Genomic DNA, 27,434 nt, shown 5'->3' with positions numbered 1-27,434 from the left:
CCCCCTAAGCAGAAAGATTTTCAATCTTTCTCATTCCCCACTGAGTTATTTCCTCGTGGATGATTATTATTTCAATTTCCTCCCTAGTTGATTATCTGGATGGAGCCACTCCCCCTGAATTATGTCCTCATTGGGTTAAGTCTTTAATTGACCATTTCTTTCTAGATCTTACCTAGATAAATGCTTTTGGTCCCCTTGAGAGCCTATTACCCAGTAACTGGGAATATTCTTCTCGATTTGCGAGTATTTTACTTTTTCCCAATACCCGAAAGAGTAACCTTTCTCCCCAGCGGATTTGTTTTCACGTTTCCCCAGGAAGTATATCCTTGATATGTTCATCCTAACCGATGATAGATATTTTCTTCCCCTGCTTTGAGTTTATCCTTGATATGTTCATCCTAACCGATGACAGATATTTCTCTTTTCGGTATTCTACCCAGTAACCGGTGATTTTAAATCTTGCTTCCCCTTGCAGAGTCTATCCTTGATATGTTCTCTTTAATCTGCGACATATATTCTCTCTTTTGGTTTTCTATCCAGTAATTGATAGACGTAATTCCTATTTCTCCCCTCAGAGTCTATCCTTGATATGTCCATCCTAACCGATGACGGATATCCTATTTTCTATCTTCTATCCAGTAATTGATAGATGTAATTCCTGCTTTTCCCCAGCAGTATATCCTTGATATGTTCATGTTAACTGATGACGGATATTCTTCCTTTTGAGTCTATCCTTGATATGATCACTTTAACCAGTGACAAATATTCTCTCTCTTTGGTTTTCTTCCCAGTAACCGGTAGTTGTAAACCCTATTTTGGATTTTCCCAACAGTTTATTCTTACCCAGTAACTGGTAATGAATACATCTCCTGGCTACCCTCAGCGAGTTATCCTTGATATGTTTACTCTAACCGGTAACAAATGTCCTCTCTGTCAGAACTTGTTATACCCGTACCCAAGAACCAGTAGTGGATAATACATTTCTGTTACTCATGTGTTAAATATTATCTCTTCCTCAGTTGAGTTTGAGTGTGTATTTCCTTAGTGAAATCGCCTTTTCCTGCCTGGTTCAAGTATTTCAGCTTTGTTTCGATCTACCCGTTTCCCCTGCAGATGTTCCTTTTATTCCCCGGCTGAGTCTTTCCACTGATTTATTTTCGTGGAATCCCTTATGTCCCCCTAGAAGTTTTAAGCCGTAGCCTGACCTACACGCATCTTTTATCCCCTAGAGTCTCTGTCTCCCAAGTGAGTTTTCCTTATGGAACGCATTATGCTCTTGCGGACTTTCAGTCTCTCCATATTCTTTTCCTTTGTGGCAATCTTTCCCCCCACAAAGATTACTTTTAACTTTTCATATCATATGCATCATAAGGTCTCTTAGGGACCAAAATTTGTTTCTATTGTTGTTATTTAATCCCATTCTACTGAGTCGATACAAAGATTTTAACCTTCATCTCCTCAACTAGAACGTCCTTAAATAGGGGCAGTTGTAAGATCTCAATTTTGACCCTAACATCCCTCATGTTATTCTCATCATATGCATTAGCATTGGGATCACACCTTGGCATTCCCCTTACCCCTCATTGGTTGGGTTTGTATTGGGAGATATCACCAAGCACATTTGATTGTATCATACTTCAGTTTTCTTCATTCACTAACCAAAATACCAAAAATATGTCAATGTATAGTTTGTTGCTTTTGTAGGTAGTGTACATGCTCACCTATGCTCTATCAAGAATTTTATTTCATTGGCTCTAAGTATCATATATGGATCCCCATGACCTCCACATATTATTTTGATCAAGAGATCATCAAGAGTTTGGAGTTGGTTTGCCTTGAAAACCCTAATTCATCTGGGTATCCTGTGTGACTTCTTCAACAAGTTTCTTCAACAATTGATCAAATATTTCAAGGGATACTTCACCTTACATCATATTATGCATATATTATCCTCCATGTGTCCCAAAAGTCAAGAGAATGTCAAGCTAGCAAGTTGGTTCATGATGGTTGACCAGAGAAAGTCAACTAGTCAAAACTGAGGTTCCTTAGACCCTATCTCCTACAATTGTTTTCATATGAAAATGATTCCAAGAGATAAGTTACTCTAAATGAAATTAAAAACAACTTTCATGTTGAGGTCAAGAGATAATTTTTCTTGGAAAGTTATTTGTTATGGTGAAAGATTATAGGTCATTTTGTCTAAACCCTAGTTTGGAGGTCAACTTCCCAAGACCATAACTTGCTCAATTTTTATGAGATGAAAGCCATTCAAATTGCATGATCAAATTCAACATGTGTACTTCAACTTTTATGTTTGGAGTAAGTGAAAATTCAACTTGCAAATGCATATGCCAAGAGGAAACATTATAGATCATTTTGGACCAATATCATTGAACAAGTGATTTTCCAGAACTTCTAAAATGCATAACTCCTTCATGCCAAATCCAAATTAGGTCAAATTGGTGACCACATTTAAGAGGTTTGAAAGAGCTACAAATTTTATGGAGTAACTTTCCTCATTTGAAGTTCATAGAAAACGTTATTCAAGGTGGAAGAAGTGAACATTTGACTTGGGACTTAGAAATTTTTCAAATATGTTTGATTTCCCAAACTTCCACCTCAAAATTCATCATGATCCAAGTTTTAAATGGAAAAGTGTTCAACAAGAAAGTTGTTCCCCTTGATCTCACCTTTCAAATACATTCAAGATAATCTCATTTGGACTAAAATTGAAAGACTTGTGCATGGCTTCATTATGGGAAGTGTTTTGGCAAGATTGAACTTCACATGATCATTTCCATTTGCATGCTTGCACATGATGGTTTCAGCAGACTTTATACACGATTTGGGATTGGATTGCATCACTCTTGAGGCCCAAATGATTGCCCATGCACCCATGTAAGGAAGTTGCTAATTTTGTTCAATTTTCAAGTGGTGCAAATATCAAACACACTGCCTATTTAAACAAGCTTAAGGCTTCAGATTCATCATCAACACCTTGCCCAAGCTTTGCTAGACCATTGCAAACCCTCATTGCCATAGAATTTTCTGAGATTTCTCTTAAAATCGAGCTTGAACTTCATCTATTTGGAAGTTCAAACTCCAGAAATTCACTTCCATTTTCATTCCATTTGGTTTCTGCAAGCAAGAGGAGGAGAAAGCAAGCAAATCCATGTCAAGATCAAGTGAAATTGGATCAACTCGAAGGTGATTTTTCAGAAACTTCTCCTCTTCGATTCTCTCTCAATTCTCCACTATTCTTGTTGATTTTTGGTTGTCTGAAGTCCTACCAATGTAGGCAACAAGATTGAGTTGCTTTGAGGTTAAATCAAAGCAACTCAGTTCGTGATCCTCAAAATTCAACTCCCTGTATCTTCTCATATACTTTGCTGTTAGACAAAATTGAGGCCAGATTCGAGCAACTGAGAATTTTTTCTTTAAATCTATGTCTTGCTTTTTCATTTTGGTAATGGTTGAAGGTGGACCAGTCCAGTGAGATCCACCAGAGAAGAAGACTGGAGCTCTGGCTCCGGCGATGTGTTGGAAGCATCTCAACCATAGGATCCATTCAAATTATTTTAATCCCGTGCATCGGTTCTGATTACCATGTGTGCTTCTCAGTTGACTAGGGTCCATATGGAATGCGCGTGCTGAACCATTTGATCTACAACCTCAATTAATGAGGGAGATCAGATGGTCCACGTATTTTTGAATTTCTGAAATTTCTTTTAATTGCTTTATTTTTCATTAATTCATTTTAATTTCATTATTGATCCAAAAAATATGGGACTTTCATCAAAAAAAATCAAATATTTTTCTCTTTCATTTTCTGAATTAAAATTATTTTTTGGATCAATATTGATATTTTTCATGATTTAATTTTTTTTATGTATATTTTTAATTGTTTAAAAATACTTTTGACTTTTCAAAAATAGTGAAAAAAATTCTCCAAGGTCCTTTGACCTAGTTTGACCTATGATAAATCTCTTGGCCATTTATTTGGTGTGTTGAAGAGGTTTTAGGTTTTTGATAAAACATAATTTAATTTAATGCATTTTAAATTGATTTTTAATTTGTTTAATTGTGAATAAATTGTGTTGAGCCATTTTTATTGGCCTATGAAGTTTGACTATGTGTTTGGGCTTTGGTCAAGGTTGATTTGACTTTTGTTGGATTAAAATCATTGGATTTAGGGGATTGATGAAATGTATATTTCATCTCCCAAAATGAATGAATGATTTTAATTTGATAAAACTCCTCCCATGAACAATTTGTGTTTGTCTCATCTCCCCTCCCACTTCATCTTTAATCCCTTTCTTTCCCATTCCTCTCATTGGCCAATGACATCTCAATATCCTAAGGCTAATTGGTTCATGAGCCAATACAAGTATGGATGATATTAGGTTCACCATTTGTTTATTTCCTTTTTGTGTGTGGTATATTTTAGGAGTATGGTTCATTATACCATATCTCTAACATGCATTAACACCAAAATTTTATTTGCCTGGCCTCAGATAGTTGTGACTTTTACATAAGTCCAATTATGATTTCTAAACATAGCACTAAATTTTGACATAAAAGGCATATCATTATAGTAAGTGAGATTGTAAGTCTCCCCCCTTTCATGATATTGTGTGGGAAATTGGCCTTTTTTCCTTCCTTTGGAAGATGTCTTGGTTTTAGGATCCATGCTTGTGAATAGAGGGTTGATTGTTCTCCAAAGAATGACTTAAATAATTGAAAAGAAAAACTCCACCAACTTCTAATCAACTAACATTTGACTAACCTTTTAATTTCAAGTCATTTACTTTTGCACTTTAAACTCAAGCCATTTATCATTTGTCATTATACATCTAATTTAACTTATTTATGTTTATGTCATTTTCACTTTGCTCATTTGAGCCGTATATTATGATTGTATATACTTGTTTGTGTATCTTGTTTGTGTTTGTGGTCTTAGGACCTTAAAATACTTAATAAACAATAAAAAACCACTAAAAAATATTTGTGTGGACTGTTGGATTTGATCTGAGCTTTGGAATTAGAATTAGGCAACATTCCCTATGCAAAAGGACATGGCCAATGCCAACACTTCTGAAACCAAGTAATTATGATGTGAGTTTTCATCTAATGTAAGTATTGGGATCCACTTGAGTTCATCTGCTACATGGTCTTGATGCAAATGTTACTTTGAACCTGTATCTAATGCCTCTATTCAAGGAGTATGTCATCGGATACATGGGGAAGATTATGAAGAAGACTATGAAGTTGCTAGCTTGGATGTGGTTGTCTTTATTTGATGCCTTGCTCTTCATCTTGCTTGCTTATTGATATTGCTTGATTTTAAAGTCCAAAGGAAAAGTGGGTTTCTATATGACATTCTTGTCTATTGGATTGCATCCCATTTGTCAGATCTTTTTCAACTTTTAAATTTTAAATTTTTTCTTAGGATTAGTATCTCCATCTCCTCCCATTTCTTAAATTTCAAATCTCTCCCCCCTTTCAAAACCTTCTTTGCTGGTGATTTCTAAATTTAGACTTTATTGCAAATTAGAAACTTTGGCCTTATGCCATTGCATTTTTAAACTCTTTTCTTAAATCAAACTTGTAAATGAATATAACCATATTGACTTAAAATTTCAAAAGACAAAAAGAGTTAACACTCATCCAAACTCTTTTTAGGCTATTTGTGCCTCTTTTAAATTTATTTATTTTGTTAAAAGCAATTCACTCACTTTGAAATTGATACCACAAAATACGAGGTTTTGATCCCTCATTTTATGTTGGTACGTAGGCACAAGTCTGAAGGTGTTGTCAAACACAAAAATATATTTAATGAATTCTTTTCTCATCCCTACACTCTATTTATTGCAAACATCTTTTATACCAAAAATACATACACACATTAAAAAGGGCTCACTAGGAGTACCTAGGACACTTTGGGTGCTAACACCTTCCCTCTGTGTAACCAACCCCTTTACCTGTAATCTCTGGCATTTTATTAGTTTTGATTTAAAAACTTCTTATCTTTGGGTTTTATTCGTACTTTTCCATTTTCATTTGGAAACAATAAAAGCGCGGTGGCGACTTTGGTTTTATTTACGTTAAGTTTATCCATAGCTTAATGGTCATGAATTTACCGCTACAACCTCGATTTAATTTCCGTATTTATTTATTAGGTGTTTATTTTAATTAATCATTATTTGGTGTGATAATTAATTAAATATGTGTTATGGTGATTATTTGAATTATTTGAATATATGTGTTATTTGAATAATTGAATTTTATGATTAGAAATAGCAATTGTCTAGTAATTGGCCTAATTAATTAGAGTGGATGTATAAGTGGGTTAAGCCCATTATGAGTTAAAAAGATAGTAAGACTTTTAGAGATTAGAGTTATTTTTGTAAAACAAGATAAGAGAGAAAAGAAGAGAAGAGAAGAGAAAGAGGAGAAGAGGAAACTAGAAGAAGAAGGACCTAGAGATTTCATCTATACTAAGGTAAGAGTGGTATTTCAAGTGGTTATGAGTAAACATAATGTATGTAATGTATCTGGGTTAGATATCATGAACTTAGGATTGGGGGATTTTGATTTTTGAGAAACCCTAACACGTGTTGATGTTTTAATCCATGAAATTGATATTTATTTTATGCTATGTTATTTCTATATTGAATTTCATGAATGGGTATGTGTATAGAACATGATTTGGTGTATAATTGTATGTTTGAGTTTCACTTGAAAATGGTTGATTTGGGATTTTGGTGAAAATTAGTAGAGCTTAGAATCTTATTTCTATGATCCTAGTAAATAGAGAGAGAGAGAGAGAGAGAGAGAGAGAGAGAGAGAGAGAGAGGTTGTATAACTATTTATTTCATGAAAAATGATGGATTAATGTGGTTTTATGATGAAAGTTCGTGCTGGACAATAGCATTTTCGCAACAACAGTTTTTCTGGTTTTTTAATAGCATTTTCGCAACAACAATTTTTCTGGTTTTTAACAGCATTTTGAAAAACTTGTAAATTCAATAACTTTGGAATCTTAACTCCGCTTGAGGTGCCGTTTGGACCGTTACAAAGCTAAGAATATTATCTATAACATGATATTTATTTTGATAATAGTAGATTAATATTTCATCAAAAGAATACTAATATGGATGTATGTTCTATGTGTGGTAAATGTGAATGACATATTTTCTATTGTTTGGCATGTATTAGATGGTTTTAGATGGATTTTGTGAAGAAACATAATACTTGAAATTATGTATGTGATGATGTGAATTGGTGAATTTGATGAATAACATGAATTGGCTTATTTGCTTTATGTTAATATCTTGTGATGAGATGATGAATGTTATTTGATGTATTGTTTGGGATTGAAGTCATGTTAGGTGTATGTTGTGCAAATGTTGGATGTGGTATGCTTATGGATGATTAAGGGGTTGCGATCGTCTTAATTGCATGAGTCTTGTTGTTGTTGCACACTTACACTAGCATGAGTCTATGAAAGAGGCAATGTTGGGTAATCTCGCGTAGATTATTTGCTTGTCCCAAACCTAACTCCGAATGGGGTTTGAACGCTTAAGGCCGAATCGAGCTTTAGAGGTGATTATCTGGTATATTTGAGAGACGCTCGGCAAGTCGGAAATAATAACGGATAGGATCCACATGCATATTACATTGAGTCACACATTGAGTCGCACTTGTCGGTGTGAATTGTTGTTTGTGTGATTATGTGATATGATTGTATGGATATGATTTTGGTAGATATGCATATACATTGATTTTAGGTGATCCATTTGATATGAATTTTTGATGTGTTATTGATGTGATATTTGTGCATATTTGTGATATATGTGATGAAATAGTCACGAAATAGTGACTTGTATACATTATGGAATCATGTGAAAGTTGTATACATATTTGATGATGATTTGTAAATGATGATGGATGATAATATGTGCATGAAATCAATATGTTATGAAATATGACTTTTGTACATCGTTTAGTATTTATAAATGAAAACTTGTGGATTGTTGAGCCATGTCGTATGATGGTAAACATGTGATTCTTTAATAAGATGATATGATGCATGTTTGTATGAAGCGTGGTGAATTCTAATAATATATGTATGTTTGTTATACATTTCATATTATTATGTTTTTCTATAATGATCATGAGTTACCATGACAAGAGAAGGAAAGTGCTCGAGTTTGAGGTAGATGATCATGTGTTTTTAAGAGTTACTCTGATAACGTATGTTGGTAGAGTATTGAAGTCACGTAAGTTAACGCCACGTTTTATTGGTCTGTATCAGATTTCTGAGAAAGTAGGTGATGTGGCTTATCGGATTACGTTGCCGCCGTCACTTGCTAATCTCCATGATGTGTTTCACGTGTCTCAATTGAGGAGATACATTGCGGATCCTTCGCATGTTGTCCAATTAGATAATGTTGAGGTTAGAGATAATTTAATTGTGGAGACATTACCTATGCAGATAGAAGATAGAGAGGTGAAACAACTTCGTGGTAAAGAGATCGCTTTGGTGAAAGTCGTCTGGGGAGTACCGGCTGGTGGAAATGTGATATGGTAGCTTAAGAGCCAGATGAGGGATTCATATCCCGAATTGTTTGCTTAAGGTAATTTTTTAGGACGAAAATATTTCAAGTGGGGGAGAGTTGTAATACCCCAATTTAATTTCCGTATTTATTTATTAGGTATTTATTTTAATTAATCATTATTTGGTGTGATAATTAATTAAATATGTGTTATGGTGATTATTTGAATTATTTGAATATATGTGTTATTTGAATAATTGAATTTTATGAGTAGAAATAGCAATTGTCTAGTAATGGGCCTAATTAATTAGAATGGGTGGATAAGTGGGTTAAGCCCATTATGAGTTAAAAAGATAGTAAGGGTTTTAGAGATTAAAGTTAGTTTTGTAAAACAAGAGAAGAAGAGAGAATAAAAGAGAAGAGAAGAGAAAGAGGAGAAGAGGAAACTAGAAGAAGAAGGACCTAGAGATTTCATCTATACTAAGGTAAGGGTGGGATTTCAAGTGGTTATGAGTAAACATAATGTATGTAATGTATGTGGGTTAGGTATCATGAACTTAGGATTTGAGGATTTTGATTTTTGAGAAACCCTAATATGTGTTTATATTTTAATCCATGAAATTGATGTTTATGTCATGCTATGATATTTCTATATTGAATTCCATGAATGGGTATGTGTATAGAACATGATTCGGTGTATAATTGCATGTTTGAGTTTCACTTGAAAATGGTTGATTTGGGAGTTTGGTGAAAATTAATGGAGCTTAGAATCTTGTTTCTATGATCCTAATAGTTGCTATATGATTTATGTAGGTTGTAAAACTATTTATTTCATGAAAAATGATGGATTAATGTGGTTTTATGATGAAAGTTCGTGCTGGACAATAGCATTTTCGCAACAACAGTTTTTCTGGTTTTTAATAGCATTTTCGCAACAACAATTTTTCTGGTTTTTAACAGCATTTTGAAAAACGTGTAAATTCAATAACTTTGGAATCTTAACTTCGTTTGAGGTGCCGTTTGGACCGTTACAAAGCTAAGAATATTATCTATAACGTGATATTTATTTTGATAATAGTAGATTAATATTTTATCAAAACAATCCTAATATGGATGTATGTTCTATGTGTGGTAAATGTGAATGACATTTTTTCTATTGTTTGGCATGTATTAGATGGTTTTAGATGGATTTTGTGAAGAAACATAATACTTGAAATTATGTATGTGATGATGTGAATTGGTGAATTTGATGAATAACATGAATTGGCTTGTTTGCTTTATTGTAATATGTTGTGATGAGATGATGAATGCTATTTGATGTATTGTTTGGGATTGAAGTCATGTTAGGTGTATGTTGTGCAAATGTTGGATGTGGTACGCTTATGGATGATTAAGGGGTTGTGATCGTCTTAATTGCATGAGTCTTGTTGTTGTTGCACACTTACACTAGCATGAATCTATGAAAGAGGCAATGTTGGGTAATCTCGCATAGATTATTTGCTTGTCCCAAACCTAACACCGAATGGGATTTGAAAGCTTAAGGCCGAATCGAGATTTAGAGGTGGTTATCTAGTCTATTTGAGAGATGCTCAGCAAGCCGGAAATAATAACGGATGGGATCCACATGCATATCGCATTGAGTCACACATTGAGGCGCACATGTTGGTGTGAATAGTTATTCGTGTGATTATGTGATATGATTGTGTGGATATGATTTTGGTAGATATGCATATACATTGATTTTAGGTGATCCATTTGATATGAATTTTTGATGTGTTTTTGATTGATATTGATGTGATATGTATGCATATTTGTGATATATGTGATGAAATGGTGACTTGTATACATTATGGAATCATGTGAAAGTTGTATACATATTTGATGATGATTTGTAAATGATGATGGGTGATAATATGTACATGAAATCGATATGTTCTGAAATATGACTTTTGTACATCGTTTAGTATTTATAAATGAATACTTGTGGATTGTTGAGCCATGTTGTATGATGGTAAACATGTGATTCTTTAATAAGATAATATGATGTATGTTTGTATGAAGTGTGACGAATTCTAATAATATATGTATGTTTGTTATACATTTCATATTATTATGTTTTTCTATAATGATTTGAATTCTCACCCTTCTGTTGGAATGATGTTTCGTCGCGACATCGCTCAGGTACCGGAGATAGTGGTACTTCACACAAGGATTAGATTCGGAGGCTAGTTCTTGTTGTGTTTTGACCAGGTAGTCTATAGTGCTCTGGGCATGTAACACTTGGGTTTATGGGATTATCTGTATTTGTTTTGATGTGCTCTCTTTTATCTTGTTATTTGGATACGTTGGTTTTTATGTTGAGTGGCTTTAGAGTGCAAAACGATATTTTGTGGTAGATGATTTATTAGGAATCATCACTATTTACCATTTATGAAGAGAGATGTTATTCCGCTATGTGAGTTTGCATGTTGGTTATTGGTTTTGATATATAATATGTGTTACTTGTATGTGACCATGGCATGTGTTGTTTCTGGCAGAAGTAAATGTGATGCCCTCGTGTATGCATGCTTTAATTTACTCTGATTATGCAATTTTATGTTGTATTTGAGTAGTAGTAGTCTGGGGGGGGGGGGGGGGTTACAAGTCACGAGCAAAAAGTCAGGTTAAGAACCATCACAAAGGAGTGTACTAAGGATAAAAACTTGTAGATCATGTTCTAAGAAGTTCCCAGAGTTTTAATCCCATCTATCGGATATTATAGGTTAGGATGACTGACTCATCAACCCATAATATTCTCAAGAGAAACTCGTCTGAGTGTAGTATCACGTAACAACTGTTATCAGGTCTACACCTGAACAGTCTCCGCATTATGTCCTAAATTGGCCATGTTGGATTAAATGTTCTACGATCCTTAACTTCTCGGACCCCAAATTAGAGAAAGTAATGCCTAACCACAAATAACTTGTGTGACATTAGTAACTCCAAAAGGGTCTCCACTGAGTAGAGGAGTCTTAAGCCAAATTGGTAAGGACTACTCCACACAAGTTGAACATGACTATACCATCGTGATATCTTAATTGCACTCAAGTTTGGGTTAGAACTTATCTCACCACTTAGAGATCACCAAGCACAATAGACAAATTATATCACACAAATAAGTATACAAACATCAAATATACAAATATATACACATATAAAAAAAGTAGGCTAAACCCACTGAGGACTACTCCCCAACAGAGTCTCCCCTTAATTTTTGTAGCGGTAAATTCATGACCATCAAGCTATGGATAAGCTTGACGTCAATTAAACTAGAGTCACCACCGCGCTTTTATTGTTTCCAAAGGAAAAGGGAAAAGTACGAACAAAACCCAAAGATAAGAAGTTTTCAAATCAAAACTAATAAAATGACAGAGATTATAGGTAAGCGGGTTGGTTACATAGAGGGAAGGTGTTAGCACCCAAAGTGTCTGAGGTACTCCTAGGGAGCCCTTTTTTATGTGCGTATGTGTTTTTGGTATAAATGATGTTTGAGAAAAATAGAGTGTGGGGATGAGAAAAGAATTCATTGATTATATTTTTGTGTTTGACAAGACCTTCGGTCTTGTGCCTACGTACACACCTAAAAATGAGGGATCAAAACCTCGTAGTTCATGGTAAAAATTTCTAAGAAGTTGGTGAGTTGCTTTTTACAAAATGGTTCAAATAAGAAAAAGGCACAAAAGTTGAATGAAGTTGTTAATTCTTTTTGTCTTTTTGAAATGTTAAGTCAATATGATTAAGTTTATTTACAGATTTGATTTAAGAAAAGAGTTTGAAAATTCATTGGCATGAGGCCAAAGTTTCTAATCATTAAAACATGTCTAAGTTTGAAATCACAAGAAAAGAAAGTTTTTGAAAAGGGGGAGAGATTTTGAAAGTTAAGAAATGGGAGGAGATGAAGAGGCTATCCTAAGCAAAATTTAAAAGTTAAGAGTTGAAAAGATCTGACCAATGGGATGCAATCCAACAAATAAGAATGTCATATAGAAACCCATTTTCCCTTTGGACTTTAGTCAAGTAATCATCAATAAGAAATTAACAATATCCAGACATTATGAAGACCAAGGCATCAAATAAAGATAGCCACATCCAAGCAAGAAAACCAAAAGCTAGCAGTCTTCTTTGTCTTCTCATGTATCAGATGAAATATTCCTTGATCAACTCAAAGCAAAGGACCAGACACAAGGTCAAAATAACAATTAGCATAAAGACATAGTAGCAGATGAATTCAAACAAGATCCAAGGCTTGCATCAGATGAAGGCTCAGTTCATAATAGCTTGGTCTCAAAATGTTGGCATTGGCCAAATCCTTTTTGCATAGGGAATGTTGCCTAATTCTAAGTCCAAGAATTCAGATCAAGATGAAAAGTCCACCAGATGTTTTTTTAGGGTTTTTGTTGTTATTAGGTAGTTTAAGGTCCTAAGACCACAAACAAAATATAATCATAAGATATGGCTCAAGTGAGCAAAGTGAGAATAACATAAACATAAATAAGTTAAATGAAATGTAAATGACAATGAATGATAGATGACTAAAATTTAAATTGCATAAAGTAAATGACTTGAAAGTAAAACAATATCAACAAGAATTAGTCAAATGTTAGTCAAAAGTGAGTCAAGTGTTAGTGGTAATTTTTAATTAATTAAGCCATTCTTTGGAGAACACTCAACCATTATTTCACAAGTATGAATCCTTAAACCAAGTCATCTTTCATGAGAAGGGCTCCAACTTGGATAACTCAACAAGTATGCCACTAGCTCTCATGAAAGGAAAAAAGGTCAAGTTTCCACATAATACCATGAAGAATGGGATACTTACAATATCACTTACTATAATTCTATGCTATTAGGGTCAAATTTAGCTCTATGTTAAGCAATCGTAATTGGACTTATGTAGAAGTCACAACTATCTGAGGTCGGGAAATAAAAATTTAGGTGTTAATGCATGTTAGAGATTTGGTATGAAGAACCAAAATCCTAAAACATACCACACACTAAAAGAAAAGATCAAAGAGGAAGGACTTATCTTAGTCATACTTGTATTGGTTCATCTAACACAAGGTCATTGATGAACCAATTAGCCTTAAGACATTAGAGATTTCATTGGTCAAATGAGGGAATGGGAAAGAATAGGGATGAATATGAAGAGGGAGGGGAAGTTAGAAACACAAATTGACCAGGGGAAGATTTTATCAAATCAAAACCATTCATTCATTTTGAGAGATGAAATGTACATTTTATCAATCCCTAAATCTAATGGTTTTGATCCAACAAAAGTCAAATCAACCTTGACCAAGGCTCAAACAGAAATTCAAACATCACAAGACCATAAAAATGGCTCAACATAACTTTTAAGCATTTAATCAATTTTTAAATCAATTAAAATACATTTTTTATTGGTCAAAACCTAAAATCCCTTCAAAACACCAAACAAAAGGTCAAGGGAGTTATCCTAGGTCAAATCAGCTCAAAGGACCTTGGACAAAAATTTTCACTATTTGTGATAAGTCAGAAGTATTTTTAAATAATTAAAAATATGCATAAAAACATTTAATTCATAAAAAATATCAAAATTAATCCATAAAATAATTTTAATTCAGAATATGAAATAGAAAAATATTTAAAGGTTTATGGTGAAAGTCCCATATTTTTTGAATTAAAAATAAAATTTCTATGAGTTAAACAAAATAAAAGGATTAAACATAAAATAAGAAATTAAAATAACTTGAGAAAAAATAACGGCCATCAGATCTCCCTCATTAATTGAGGTGGCAAATTTGATGGCCACACGCTTGCGTTCCATGGTAGTCTTGAGTCAACATGATGTACGCGTGGTAATCAAAGGCAATGGCTCAGATTAGAACATCTAAACATGATCAGATGGTCAGGTAGTGTGCCAACACACCACCGGAGCTAGGGCTCCGAGCATCTTCTCTGGTGACCTACATCAAACTGGTCCAACTTCATCTCAACGGAAAATCAAAAACAAGGACACTATTTCAAAGAGAAAATGCTTAGGATCACGAATATGGCCTCGATTTTCTCCAATTCCAAGTATATAAAAAGATATAGGGATTTGAACTTTGAGGATCATGAACTGAGTTGCTTCAATTTGACCTTAAAGCAACTCAATATTGTTGCCTACATTGGTAATACTTCATCCAACCAAAAATCAAAGAGAATGGTGAAGAATTGAGAGAGAATCGAAGAGATGAAAATTCTGGAAAATCACCTTCGAGGGAGCTTGAGTCTTGCTTGATCTTGCTTCCAATTGGTATTGACTTGATAGAAATCTTCCTTGCATGGATGCATGAGCGTGTGATAGGCTCGTACAATGATGCCAAATGATCCATAATTTTGTGTTATCCAACCTCAAATGATGTCACATTACCATGCATAAAGGAAATGAATGTTAACCATAAATCTTACCAAATGGAACCTTGTGAAGAACACATGCGCAAGTCCCCTCAATTCTTCGCCAAATGAGATGATCATGGACTTTTTGGAAAGGTGAGATCAAGGGGAATAACTTTCAATTTTAATACTTTTCCATTTGTATCTTGGATCATGATGAAATTTGAGGTGGAAGTTTGGAAAATCAAACATAAATGAAAATTTTCTAAGTACCAAGCCAAATGTTCACTTCTTCCACCTTGAATAACTTTTTCTATGGGCTTCAAATGGAATACATTCCTTCATAAAATTTGTATCTATTTCAAACCTATTAAATTTAGTCACAAATTTGACCTCATTTGGATTTGGCATGAAGGAGTTATGCATTTTAGAAGTTGAGTAAAATCACTTGTTCAATGGTAATGGCCCAAAATGACCTATAATGTTTCCTCTTCGAACATGCATTTGCAAGTTGAATTTGAATTTATTCCAAGTATAAAAGTTGGATAGGACATATTGAATTTGATCATGAAACTTTAATGGATTTAATATCATAAAAATTAAGCAAGTTATGGTCCTTGGAAGTTGACCTCCTAACTAGGGTTCAGACAAAATGACCTATAATCTTTAACCATAAACAATGACTTTCCAAGCCAAAATAGCTCTTGACTTAAACATTAAAGTTGTTTGGAATGTCATAAGTAGTAACTATGCTCTTTGAATCATTTTCGTATGACGAAAATTGTAGGAGATATGGTCTAGGGAACCCCAGTTTTGACCAATTGACTTTCTCTGGTCAACCACCATGAACCAACTTGCAAACTTGAAATTATCTTGATCTATTGGACTCTTATAGGATCATATATGTATAATATGATGCAATATGAAGTATACCTTGAAATATTTGATCAAATGATGAAGAAACTTACTGAGGAAGTCACACAATATACACAGATGAATTAGGGTTTCCAAAACAAACAAGCTTCAAACTCTTGATAAATTCTTGATCAAAATGATAAATGAAGATCATGGTAAACTATACATTGAACCTTATCTTGATTAGTCTCCTTGCACTGAGGGTCTTAAACCATATATATGAGCTTGATGAGGCTTTGGTGAACACACACACTACCTACAAAACAAGTAAATTGTACATTGACATAATTTTGGTATGTGGGTTAGTAAACAAGGCAAAACAAAGTATGATACAATAAAATGTGCTTGGTGATCTCTCTCAATGCAAACCCAATGAATGATGGGTAAGGAGGATGCCAAGGTGTGATCCCAAATCCAATGCATATGATGTGATAGCATGAGGGATCTTAGGGTCAAAATCGGGGTCTTACAATGTCTATGGAGATTCAACATTGGTTGTGAATCTGATCAAAGGTGAATGGGAGACGAATCAACTCGGTTTGATACCATACAGAGATTATGCAAGGAGAATTTCAACTTTCTTTACAAAGGTTAAGCTTCATCATATCCCTCGAGATGAAAATCGGATGGCAAATGCTCTTGCAACATTGGCTTCGATGATTGTGGTGAATTTTTGGAACAAAGTTCCTAAATTGACTATGATGCGTCTTGATAGGACAACTCATGTATTTTTTGTTGAAGAAGTCAAAGATGAAAATCCATGGTACTATGACATCAAATGTTTCCTCCAAAGTCAGATTTTCCCGTCTGGGGCATCTTTGAAAGATAAGAAGACTTTGAGAAGTTTAGCTGGTAACTTATACCTGAATGGTGAAGTGCTTTATAAGAGAAATTTTGATATGGTTTTTCTCAGATGCATGGATATACACGAAGCAGACATGTAGATGACTGAGGTTCATGAAGGTTCCTTTGGTACTCATTTCAATGGACATGTTATGGAAAAGAAGATGTTAAGAGCAGGTTACTATTGGCTGACAATGGAATTTGACTGTTGCAAGTTTGTGAAGAAATGCCACAAGTCTCAAATTTATGCGGATAAGATTCATGCTCTTCCAACACTGTTGAAGCACCGCGAAAAATACAGAGTCGCCATAGAATTTTATTTATTCCAAAGGAAATGGAAAATATAGATAAAACCCCAAATGATAGAAATGGTCTCGCAACCAAGAGCAGATTCGGAAGTCGGTTATGAAAGGGGAAGGTATTAGCACCCCTCACATCCATGGAACTCCATGGGAACCACTTGCTCGTATAAAATGCGTATGGATTTTTGTTCATCTGTAAGTTTCTTGCTATCGAGAATGATTTGAAAGAATAAGGTGGGAGAGAAAATAAGTTTTAATTTAGTGTGCTCGCCAAGGATTTAGGCCCTTGTGCCTACGTATCCCCATACGTGCAATGAGGAAGTCAGAGCTCCGTAGTTCGGCTTACAAACGGAACATGTGTTGGTTGTTTTTACTGAACAGTATTGACGTTCATGTGCTACCATTCACTTGCTTGTATACTCTTTCATGGGAGCGGAAAGTATTTTCTTGTTTGCGGTAAAGTGGATACGCCTGGTTCGCACTCTAACAGTTAAACATTACTTGCTCGCACATGGAGGCTTAAGCTTCCTTCATGGTAGGACATAAGTAACACGTCCTTATCGAAAAGTTTTGAAGAGAAATCCCTAAGTCAAAAGATGATTTAATTTATTGGGGTTGATTTTATGTAAGGAGACAAGTGTCAGACCCTTGGCTAGATACAGTCAACGGTCCAATAACTCGGGAATTGAGAGGACAATGTTATCCTAACCACTCTTTTTCATCCAAAAAAGAGATTTGAATTATGAAAAGAGTTTGGCAAGTCTAATCATTGGAACTTAGAGGGAGACAAGTATCTGACCATTGACTATGTAAGGTCAACAATCAGAGTACTTGGGAATTGAGAGGACCATGGCATCCCAAATACTCTTTTTCTCCCTCATAGCACCTAAATCTAACTTGTTTTAATCATTAGATGTTTTAAGGGGGAAAGTCAAGTGCCGGGTCCTCAGGCTAGGTACGGCCGACAACCCAAGTACTTGAATGTTGTGTAGAAACACGTACACCCCATTTTTCATTCCAATTTGTTATGAAAATGGTTTTAAAAAAGGAACTTTTCGTTGGATCAAGTGTTTGAATTTATTATGAAAAAATAGTGAGTGAAGGAATAGAGGAGAAAGATAGAGTGAGGTTGAGAAGAGAATAAAGAAGAGATGATAGAATGGGTTTGAGAAAGGAATGGAGGAGGGGCGTGGATAATGGATCATGGAACGGATGTAGAATGCTTAACGTTGGATTAAGCATCCACGTTGCAATGGTGTGAGTTTAATTCGGAAAACAACTTGACATTGAATCAAGTACCTTTTGTTTCTTTTGAAATGCCTTATTTATCGTTTTGTATTTTATCTTGATTATTAACATGCATGGTGAACTAACTAGAAAGCAATAAATCTAAGTTATTACATGACTATGGGGTGGGGGGAACATTTAACCCACAATGGGGGGATCCACACAATACAACATAAAGGCATGAAAGGAAAATACAATTTACAAATCATGTGCCATGCCTAAACCATACAAGTGGCATGGAACTTCAAACAACACAAACTAATGAATAAAAATAAAATGAATAACTTGGATGGTTTGGATCTCTCATTCGCATGTCACCATAAAAACAACAAATATGGTTAGTATGCATTAATAAAATGGAATTAAAATTCTAATTCAAATGAATAAGATGGTGTAATGATAGAATGATGTGATATGGTGATCATGATGAACAAACATATACCAAATTAAATTGAAATGGAATTTTCAGTTTAGCCATTAACCACAAACATAATGTAATCAAGTCAAAATGAAATTAATCATGTATATGGAAATTAACATGGCAAATCAAATGAAATTCTAAACATAGCATATAAATGGAATTAAAACCACAAAGAATTATGGACCAAACTAAACCAAAATTAATATGAAAATCTACTATTTTTTAATTTGGTTAAATGGTGAATTAACAAAGTAATTAAAATCTAGACATGTTAATCCTAAATCTAATCATGTACACAATGAGAATTAGTCCTCTCTTATTATTTCTAAGCATGATGGCAAAACAATTAGCATGAAAATGGTGAAAGAATAAAGAAATATCATGACAAAATATAATAATAGGCAAGAAATTATCAAAAATTCAAAGATGTGCCAGGGGGTGTAAATTCTGGAAATGGTGATGTAAGACTGCTTCAGGCGTGTGGGCCTAAGGCTTAAGGCCCATTGCAATTGGTCTTCTGGCCCAGGGTATGTTTAGGATGTGGGGGTGATAGTAAGCAACAATGTTGGGCCTAACTTGCAGAAGCCCAAGCTCATAACCATCACCAATTCAGTCACGTGTGGCAATTGGAAAAATAAACTTGATTTGGAAAATTAACATGAAAATGCATGCCAACCAGAGACACGGTTCAGGCGAGCCTTCCACTCATCACCATGATGGACAACCGTGCCGGAAATCGCTTCTGGCGGCGGTGGCCACCAAAACAGGTATCAAATACATCAACTGGTTCGTCCTCACCTCCTCTATCAGAATCTCAATTCAATTCTTCAAGATCCCAAGCCTAGGTCTCTAACCTGATTGAAAACTATCAAGAAACCTAGGAGTTCATAATCAAATTAAATAACGACTATGCCATAATTCACTCTCAAACCTTAGGGCTATTGGTGTTGATCCAATACTCAAACTACAGGTAACTAGAAACGAAGAAATCAAGATGAAATTTAGAATGCTTACTGGAGTAGTTCGAAGGTGACAATGACAATGGAGTCTCAGGTAGGTCTTGTAATTCCTCTGATTTCCTTTGAATCTCTTGCTTCCTCCACTTTCTTCTTCTTTTTCCCCTCTGATATGTGGTCGTAGTTGCTCTAAATCTGAGAGTGAATAGTTGAGAGATTGAGAGACTGAATCAAGAGTGATGGAGGTTGTTGCATAGAATGATCAGGGAATGGAGACAGATGAGGCCGAATCTTTAGGAGAATGAATTTGGTAGCTCCATGATGATGTTGCATGGTTGGAGATTGAATGTGTAGAGGTGAAAATTGATCAAAGATGATGAAGCAATCTTCAACCAATGGAGCGTGATTGAGGATGATTGGAATCGAAGAGTGATTCCAATAAAAAATGGAGAGCGATGAATGTGTAATTTTTGAGTGAAAAAATGATTAACCTTCTTGAATGAATGATTGGAGACGAATTTATAAGTGGTTTGGCATTAGGATTGGGGACTTTCGGTTAGGAGTTAGTTAGGGGTTGAGGAATTCGATTTCAAGGTTTGTTACTCATTTTCAATTTCTGATATTTTATGGATCCCTAGGTAGTTAGTTAGATAGCTGGCATGGTAGTTAGGTTAAGTTGGTTAGATGAGTGTTAAAAAATTATGTTAATGACAGACCACTGTAGGTTATATTTGAATTGAAGTCATGTGAGATTTTGTTGGTGACCTGTTGAACCTGTTGCACGTTATAATTTAATATGTTCAGTGTGGCCATTGCCGTTTCGGACTGGTGATTAGCTTGTTGTTCATGTCAGGCTTTGGATTATTACTGTCTGGTAATGGTTGGTGTGCTGACTTTGCATTGGCTTGGCTTGGTGTGCAGTTGGTTTGTACGACTGTTGTGTATTGGTTTAACAGGTTTGCAGTGGCAATCATTCTCATTTGGATTTAGTTCATGTAGGTCGTGGTTTAGCTTCTTATTTTATGTCAGCTTATTTTGTAGCATGTTATGTGTTATTCATGGAACTGTTAGACTGCATAAACAGTGAGCTAGTTAATATGGTCATGTAGTCAAGATGCTTTATCATGTTCTGCAGATTTGATGGTGGTCAAATATGGCATGGCTTCATGGATGGTTTTGATAGCTTGTAATGGATGTTGATTGAATGGTATGTTGCATTGGTTGATGGCAGAGTTAATGTGAAATGGCTTGGAGAGTGGTCTGAAACAACAGGGTTTGGTATTGTGGTTTATGTGTGATTTCTGAGATGGCAGCTTGAATTATGACCTTGCTTCAACATGGGTTTTCCCTAGCTTGTAAGTCCTGATTGAGCAATGTGAGCTGCAAGTTCTCAATTGCCTTGATATGGTTCTACAGCCTGTTTGTGGTGTTGTTTGCTGCAACATGTTTATACCATGCGCATTGCTTCCTGTTTTTCTTAATGATGCTTAGCCAAGTTAGAAATATTTTCCATGTTATGAGATGATGCACACTATGGTGATGGCAAGATATGGTTAAGGCATGGGATGACCTACTGCAAGAGCAATGATTGAAGTGGTTTTATATGGTTATGTGACCCTGCTTGGAGAAAACATCATTGTGGACTTGTGCAGCAGGTGTTCTAACCTTGTTCTTCAGGTAGCATGACCATGGCTTCTGTAATGGTATTGCAGCAGGTCTGCTTCTGGTTTATGCTCATATTATTCTAACGTGTGTTCAGCAGTGATTGACATCATCATGTATTGCAGGTAGGTTGGATGCAGGTTATGCAACATTGATCATGGCATGTTGCAGCATGCTCATTCGGCTCAAGGTTGGTTATCTAGTTGGTTTTAGGGTGTTAGCATTACCATGTCTTATGTAGCATTACAGTATTGCCTGGATGTTTGGGTGCAGGTATTGTTTTGAACTGTACTCCTTATGTTATGCAAGTCCATTTGCGTTTGGCCTTGTTTCACAATACAAGTATAAGCTCATTTCAACTATGATTTTGGTTCATTGGCTTCATGGCTTGAACTTGGTCTGTAGCATGGTTTTTGACCTAGTTCTGCAACGTTATCTTGCAGCAGGTATGATGCCTTGGTGTGCCTTACTACAGGTGTTTATATGCTACAGAAACCACATGGTCTTGCAAGCTGTCAGCATGTGTGTGCATTGCTAAACTGACCCTGCTGCAAGATTTATTTGGCTCACGACATGATGTTAATATCATTGCTAATGGTCACATAGATTCCTTCATTATTGTGATGCAGATGAACATAGTCAATGCGCTGATTTAAGATGAGGTGATGCATTGTTCTTGACTTTGGTTTTATAGGTTCACACATGAATGGAAACTTGCATTTGAACCAATCAATTAGAGCACACATGGACTTTGGTGATGAATTGAGACAAGATAGAATGGGGTTAGGTCTAGGTCTTGGAAATTAGGGTTTTAGGATTTTGGGTTGACTTTAGTCACAGTTGACCAAAAAGTCAACTGTTGACCAAAGTCAACATTTGGTTAATATTTCCATTTTTTGTATTTTTTATGTAATGAATATTCTTGGATTGTAATGAAAGGAATTGAATATTCTTGGATGAAAATGGATTGTTTTTAAATTGATCTTAAACATGGACATGATACTTGTATTGAATTGAATCTTGTATGACCATGATTCTTGAAATGAGTAAATTTGTTATGAACTGATGAATTTGAATCATGGAACATTGTATGAACATGCTTGAAATAAATTGAAATGAATAATGGCCATGAATTGGACATGACTGGTAATGTATTGGAGTTGACGTAAGACCCCAATTTTGACCATAAGATCCCTCATGATATCTCATCATATACATTGGCATTGGGCTCACACCTTGGCATCCTTCTTACCCCTCATTCATTGGGTTTGTATTGGGAGAGGTCACCAAGCACATTTGATTGTATCATACTTTATTTTTCATTATTTACTAACCAAAATACCAAAAATATGTCCATGTATAGTTGGTTGCTTTTGTACTTAGTGTGTGAGTTCACCCATGCTCCATCAAGCTCATATCTAGGGTTTAAGACCTTAAATGCAAGGATACCAATCAAGAAATGGTTTAAATTGACTTTATACATCATGTATGGGTCCCCATGATCTTCACATATCATTTTTATCAAGAAATCATCAAGAGTTTGAAGCTTATTTGCTTTGGAAGCCCTAATTCATTTGGGTATCTTGTGTGACTTCCTCAATAAGTTTCTTCCACATTTGATCAAAAATATCAAGGGATACTTAATATTACATCATCTTACACATATATGGTCCTCCATGAGTCCCAAATATCAAGATAATGTCAAGTTTTCAAGTTGGTTCATGGTGGTTGATCAGAGAAAGTCAACTGGTCAAAACAGGGGTTCCCTAGACCTTATCGCCTACAATTTTTGTCATATGAAAATTATTCCAAGAGAAAAGATACTCTTAATGACATTCCAAACAACTTTAATGTTTAAGTCAAGAGCTAGTTGTCGCAACCTGAAAAATACAGTGCGCGAAAAAAAACAACCGGCGAAAGAAAAAGACAGAAGAGTCGCCACCGTGCGTTATTTATCCCAAAGGAGGGAAAGGAAACGCTCGAAGTAAACCTGAAAAAGGAAAGGACAAGACGGGGTCTCGCAACCAAATCTTGGGTTCGGGAGTCGGTTATGCGAAGGGAAGGTATTAGCACCCCTACGCATCCATAGTACTCTACGGGATCCACTTTTATGGTTTTTGTCTAAAGGGTATGGGTTTACCTAATGTGTTTATTTACTAAAAAGGTTAAGAGAAATGACTCGTGCGGATGTCGCATCCACTGCATACGTATCTCATCTGAATATGAGAATCAGAGTCTTCGTAGCTCGGCTGACCTATCGGTTGGGGGATGTGTGCTCGCTAAGACATCGCGTCTTATGCCTACGTATCTCATCTGGAATGAGAATCAGAGTAAGTCGTAGTTCGGCTAACTACGGGGTTATGGATTGGGTTTTGGACGAACGACGTCACTACGCAATCTACCGGATGCTCGACCTTTGGAGACTTACTCACCTGTAGTAGAAGGAGTAAACGTGTGTTATGGAGAAGAAAAATCAATGAAGGGTTTGTTTGCATTGTAGGAACGCGCATGAAAAAGGGTAATGAGGATAAGACCTCATAGCTCTTAACCCTGGACAAAGGAACCTGCATAAAGTAAACACAAAAAACATTGCCTCCTATCCAGGTCTTCCAGCTAGGAAAGCAGTAAAATGCGGGAAAAATGTAAAAGTACCACGCGGATAAAGATCCGAAGTAACAGCAATTAGAGGAATGGGAAACCCTGAGATCCTTCCAAGCTAACATCATCAAAGAAAGTGGGCCAGTACAGGTAATCAGAATGAACCTCCAGGGGTTATCCCACAAATAAAGTGGGAAACCACGCAAGTTATCCCTGCAAAAGTCATGTGCCTTCACAAAAACTCAAAAAAAGGGTTAGTGAAACAAGATAGGGTAACCAAGAGTTGCCCCCAAATCAAAATGTAACCACATGAATAATTCCATCAAAATTCACAAAAAGCTCACAAAAAGCAACCAAGGGTAGGAGGCCTAAACCTCTTGTCAAACACATGCATCAAAAGGGTATCAAATTCACCCATAATATCTCATACATTTAGAGCATTCAAATTAAAGGCATAAAGATGATGGATATAGGGCAAACCTGATTGGAGAGCTTGATTGAAATTGAGTTGCACCCGTGAGGTTTACAAAACAATCTTTAGGCTTTATGTGAGGCAGAGGTGATTCTGTGCAGTTGAGTTCCCTTCAGGGTTTGGAGGCTGCTCTGAACTCTGTTAGTTCTTCTCTCACTATCTTTTTCCTCAGGGTTTTGTTCCAAGGAAACCTCAGAGTATTTTGCTTCCCTCTCTTTTCACAAGTGAAACCTTGGTATTTATAGACTGAATTCCATGGCTTTGTGGGCTCAAATGAGAGAGACCCAAGTCCAAAAAAAATTTGTTATATTTTATTTATTTATTTAATTAAAAAAAAAAATTTTTTTTTTTTTCGTTTTTTTATTTTTTTTTTTATTTTTCAGGAAAAATGAAGGGTAAATTTTGGGGTGTTACAGCTGCCCCTATTTAATCAACTGGAGACCCGGAAAGAAGATGGCAGCTGCTTTCGTACTTTCGAGGTATCAAGGGATTGAATACAATAAAAGCCCAAAAATTTGCACTTAAGTGAAGTGAAGTAACAATGTCTGTCAGAATCGGCAAAGAGGTGGTCTTGAAAGAAGAATTCGTCTGGTACGGTGAGAGTCAATCTGAATACCAAAAAAGAATGTTAACTTGGATACCAAAATAAATGGTAACACAGAAATAACCATGGCCTGAATGCCGCTCATCAGTCTGAATACTGGAAATGACTTCGATCTGAACATCGGGAGATATGAGATTATTAATATCGGTCTGAACACCGAGAGGTTGGCCTGAATGCCATAAGTTGCGTCGACCTGAACGTCGGAAACTTCTTCGATCTGAACATCGGAAAATTGGCCTGAATGCCACAAGTTGCATCGACCTGAACGTCGGAAACTTCTTCGATCTGGACATCGAAAAATTGGCCTGAACGCCACAAGTTGCATCGACCTGAACGTCGGAAACTTCTTCGATCTGAACATCGGAAAATTGACCTGAATGCCACAAGTTGCATCGACCTGAACGTCGGAAACTTCTTCGATTTGGACATCGGAAAACTGGCCTGAATGCCACAAGTTGCATCGACCTGAACGTCGGAAACTTCTTCGATCTGGACATCGGAAAACTGGCCTGAACGCCACTTCGGTCTGAATACCAGAAACTGGCCTGAATGCCACTTCGATCTGAATATCGGAAATTGGCCTGAACGCCACTTCGATCTGAATATCGGAAATTGGCCTGAACGCCACTTCGATCTGAATATCGGAAATTGGCCTGAACGCCACTTCGGTCTAAATACCAGAAACTGACCTGAACGCCACTTCGATCTGAATATCGGAAATTGGCCTGAACGCCACTTCGGTCTGAATACCGGCAAATTGGCCTGAATGCCACTTCGGTCTGAATACCGGAAAAACTTCATGCCTGTCAGCATCGGCAGAAATAGGGAAAGATAATAGAGGCGGCGCATGGGCCAATGACACTTGCTGGGGATAACAAAGGTAAGTCATGAACAATCTTCAGTCTGAGTACTGGAAACAACTTCTAGCTTATCACTTGGGATACCGAGAATGTTTTATGCTTACATGCGTATGTTTGAATTTTTCAGTGGCGTAATGCTCCATGAAAATGGAAATGCTACGCGATTTGGGAGAATGCAATGCAATATGATTCTACATGCAGGGATGCGAAATGCTGGGTAGAATGCCAAGCTGAGGCAAAGGGATCTGCTGGGAAAATGATCACCATCTTCTAGATCCTGGCAAGGCTGCTGGAGATGCACAGCGCAAAGAAATATGTGGGGAAGTGATCTGCCACACGGTGTTCTAGCAATGACGAAATACCGAGATTCTGACTGGGGAGAGAACGACACTGAAAACCTGCTGTAGGGGAAAGCGATAGTGGTTCTGGCAACCACGATCTGCGAGAGATGACTCAGCAGGGGAAGCAAACACTGATACGGTACCGAGGTTCTGCTTCAAGGAAAGAAACCATGGATCTGGCATTGGGATTATCCATCTGGCCTTGAACTCTAAGGAGCAGCCACTTCTGCTGGGAAGATACAGTCTGGCACTGTCAACTCCGCTGGGGGTGTATGTCCTGAAACAAATGCTTGGGGAAGTACAGTGGTGAGAACCTGCTGGGGATTGAAGAATCCAACACTCTAATCAGCTCTGCAGGGATAAGACACCGGATTCGTCTGTTGGCGACTTCACTGGGGAAGATATTCACGATCATCTGCAGGGGATTTTAAGGAAATGTCCCGAGGGTATCTGTTCTGAATAGACGATCCAAAGCACTTAAAATTTACAGCAATTTTAAATGTTTATTAAGCATGTACCTGTAAAGCCCTTATGTGTCATGATGCAATGTTTATCAAAAATTCGGACGTCATTTTTGCAAACAAAACAGTAAAATGAAAACAGAGATATACTGAATAACATGATTTTATTGATTGAATGGCCTCTGAATAGGCATTTACATCAGGAAGCAATCCCTGGAAAGAGGTAATCGCACAAAAGATAAAAACAGAAATTAATCTAATGGCAATGTGAAATGGATTTCTATTGGGTTCCAATTCTGCTATGACTTGCTCGTCTTCAAGATCCTCCAGATGATCAGCCTTCTGAAAAGGTGATTGGACTGTTTCCTACCTTTCGAAAATTTCCAGCCATCGACATGAGATGAGATTCAGAACTAACTCAGAACGCAGTCATTCGCTTAATCCCTAACTTTTGCCTGGATCGCCCTTTTCGGGTTTTCAATCCACCGGGATACCCATTTTTGCCTAAGTTGCCTTTTCAGGTTTTCAACTTACCGGGTGTACGATCTTTTCATTTTTAATCCCTAATTTTTGCCCGAACCTTTTCATTTTCTTGGTTCGTCGGGATGCCCAATTTTGCCTGGACTATTCTTTTTACTGTCCAGCGGGTCTATTTTATGCGAAGTATTTTTTAACTGCATCTGAGTTCACAGGGGAAGTGAAGTTTTCACCATCCATAGTTGCAAGCATTAAAGCCCCACCATCAAAAACCTTGGTGACAA

The 27,434-nt window shown here is 36.2% G+C and overlaps 1 protein-coding gene and 1 long non-coding RNA gene across 6 annotated transcripts; both read left to right on the top strand.

Moving 5' to 3' along the window:
• The first annotated feature begins 8,170 nt into the window (after positions 1-8,170).
• On the top strand, positions 8,171-8,593 carry LOC127131800 (uncharacterized). Its single transcript, XM_051060704.1, has one exon. It carries the CDS (start codon positions 8,171-8,173, stop codon positions 8,591-8,593), a length of 423 nt encoding a protein of 140 aa, XP_050916661.1.
• A 10,771-nt stretch (positions 8,594-19,364) lies between these two features.
• On the top strand, positions 19,365-22,300 carry LOC127128326 (uncharacterized). 5 transcript variants are annotated; one of them, XR_007805841.1, is made up of 6 exons: positions 19,368-19,772; positions 20,529-20,670; positions 20,811-21,390; positions 21,463-21,527; positions 21,611-21,783; positions 22,032-22,300. It is a non-coding gene; the product is annotated as an uncharacterized LOC127128326 (long non-coding RNA). The 5 variants fall into 5 exon arrangements; XR_007805843.1 differs by having other exon boundaries at positions 19,365-19,772; positions 21,611-22,300; XR_007805842.1 differs by having other exon boundaries at positions 20,529-20,631; positions 21,611-22,300.
• The last annotated feature ends 5,134 nt before the right edge of the window (positions 22,301-27,434 follow it).

The sequence above is a fragment of the Lathyrus oleraceus genome, chromosome 3 (genome assembly GCF_024323335.1).
Source record: "Lathyrus oleraceus cultivar Zhongwan6 chromosome 3, CAAS_Psat_ZW6_1.0, whole genome shotgun sequence".
In the NCBI taxonomy this organism is placed as follows: Eukaryota; Viridiplantae; Streptophyta; class Magnoliopsida; order Fabales; family Fabaceae; genus Lathyrus; species Lathyrus oleraceus.
Note: the sequence above shows the minus strand (reverse complement) of the source record. Positions and strands in the feature narration are given on the sequence as shown.

Coding starts and splice junctions, on each gene's coding strand:
- LOC127131800 (XM_051060704.1), top strand. CDS start 8,171: ATGATCATGAGTTACCATGACAAGAGAAGGAAAGTGCTCGAGTTTGAG.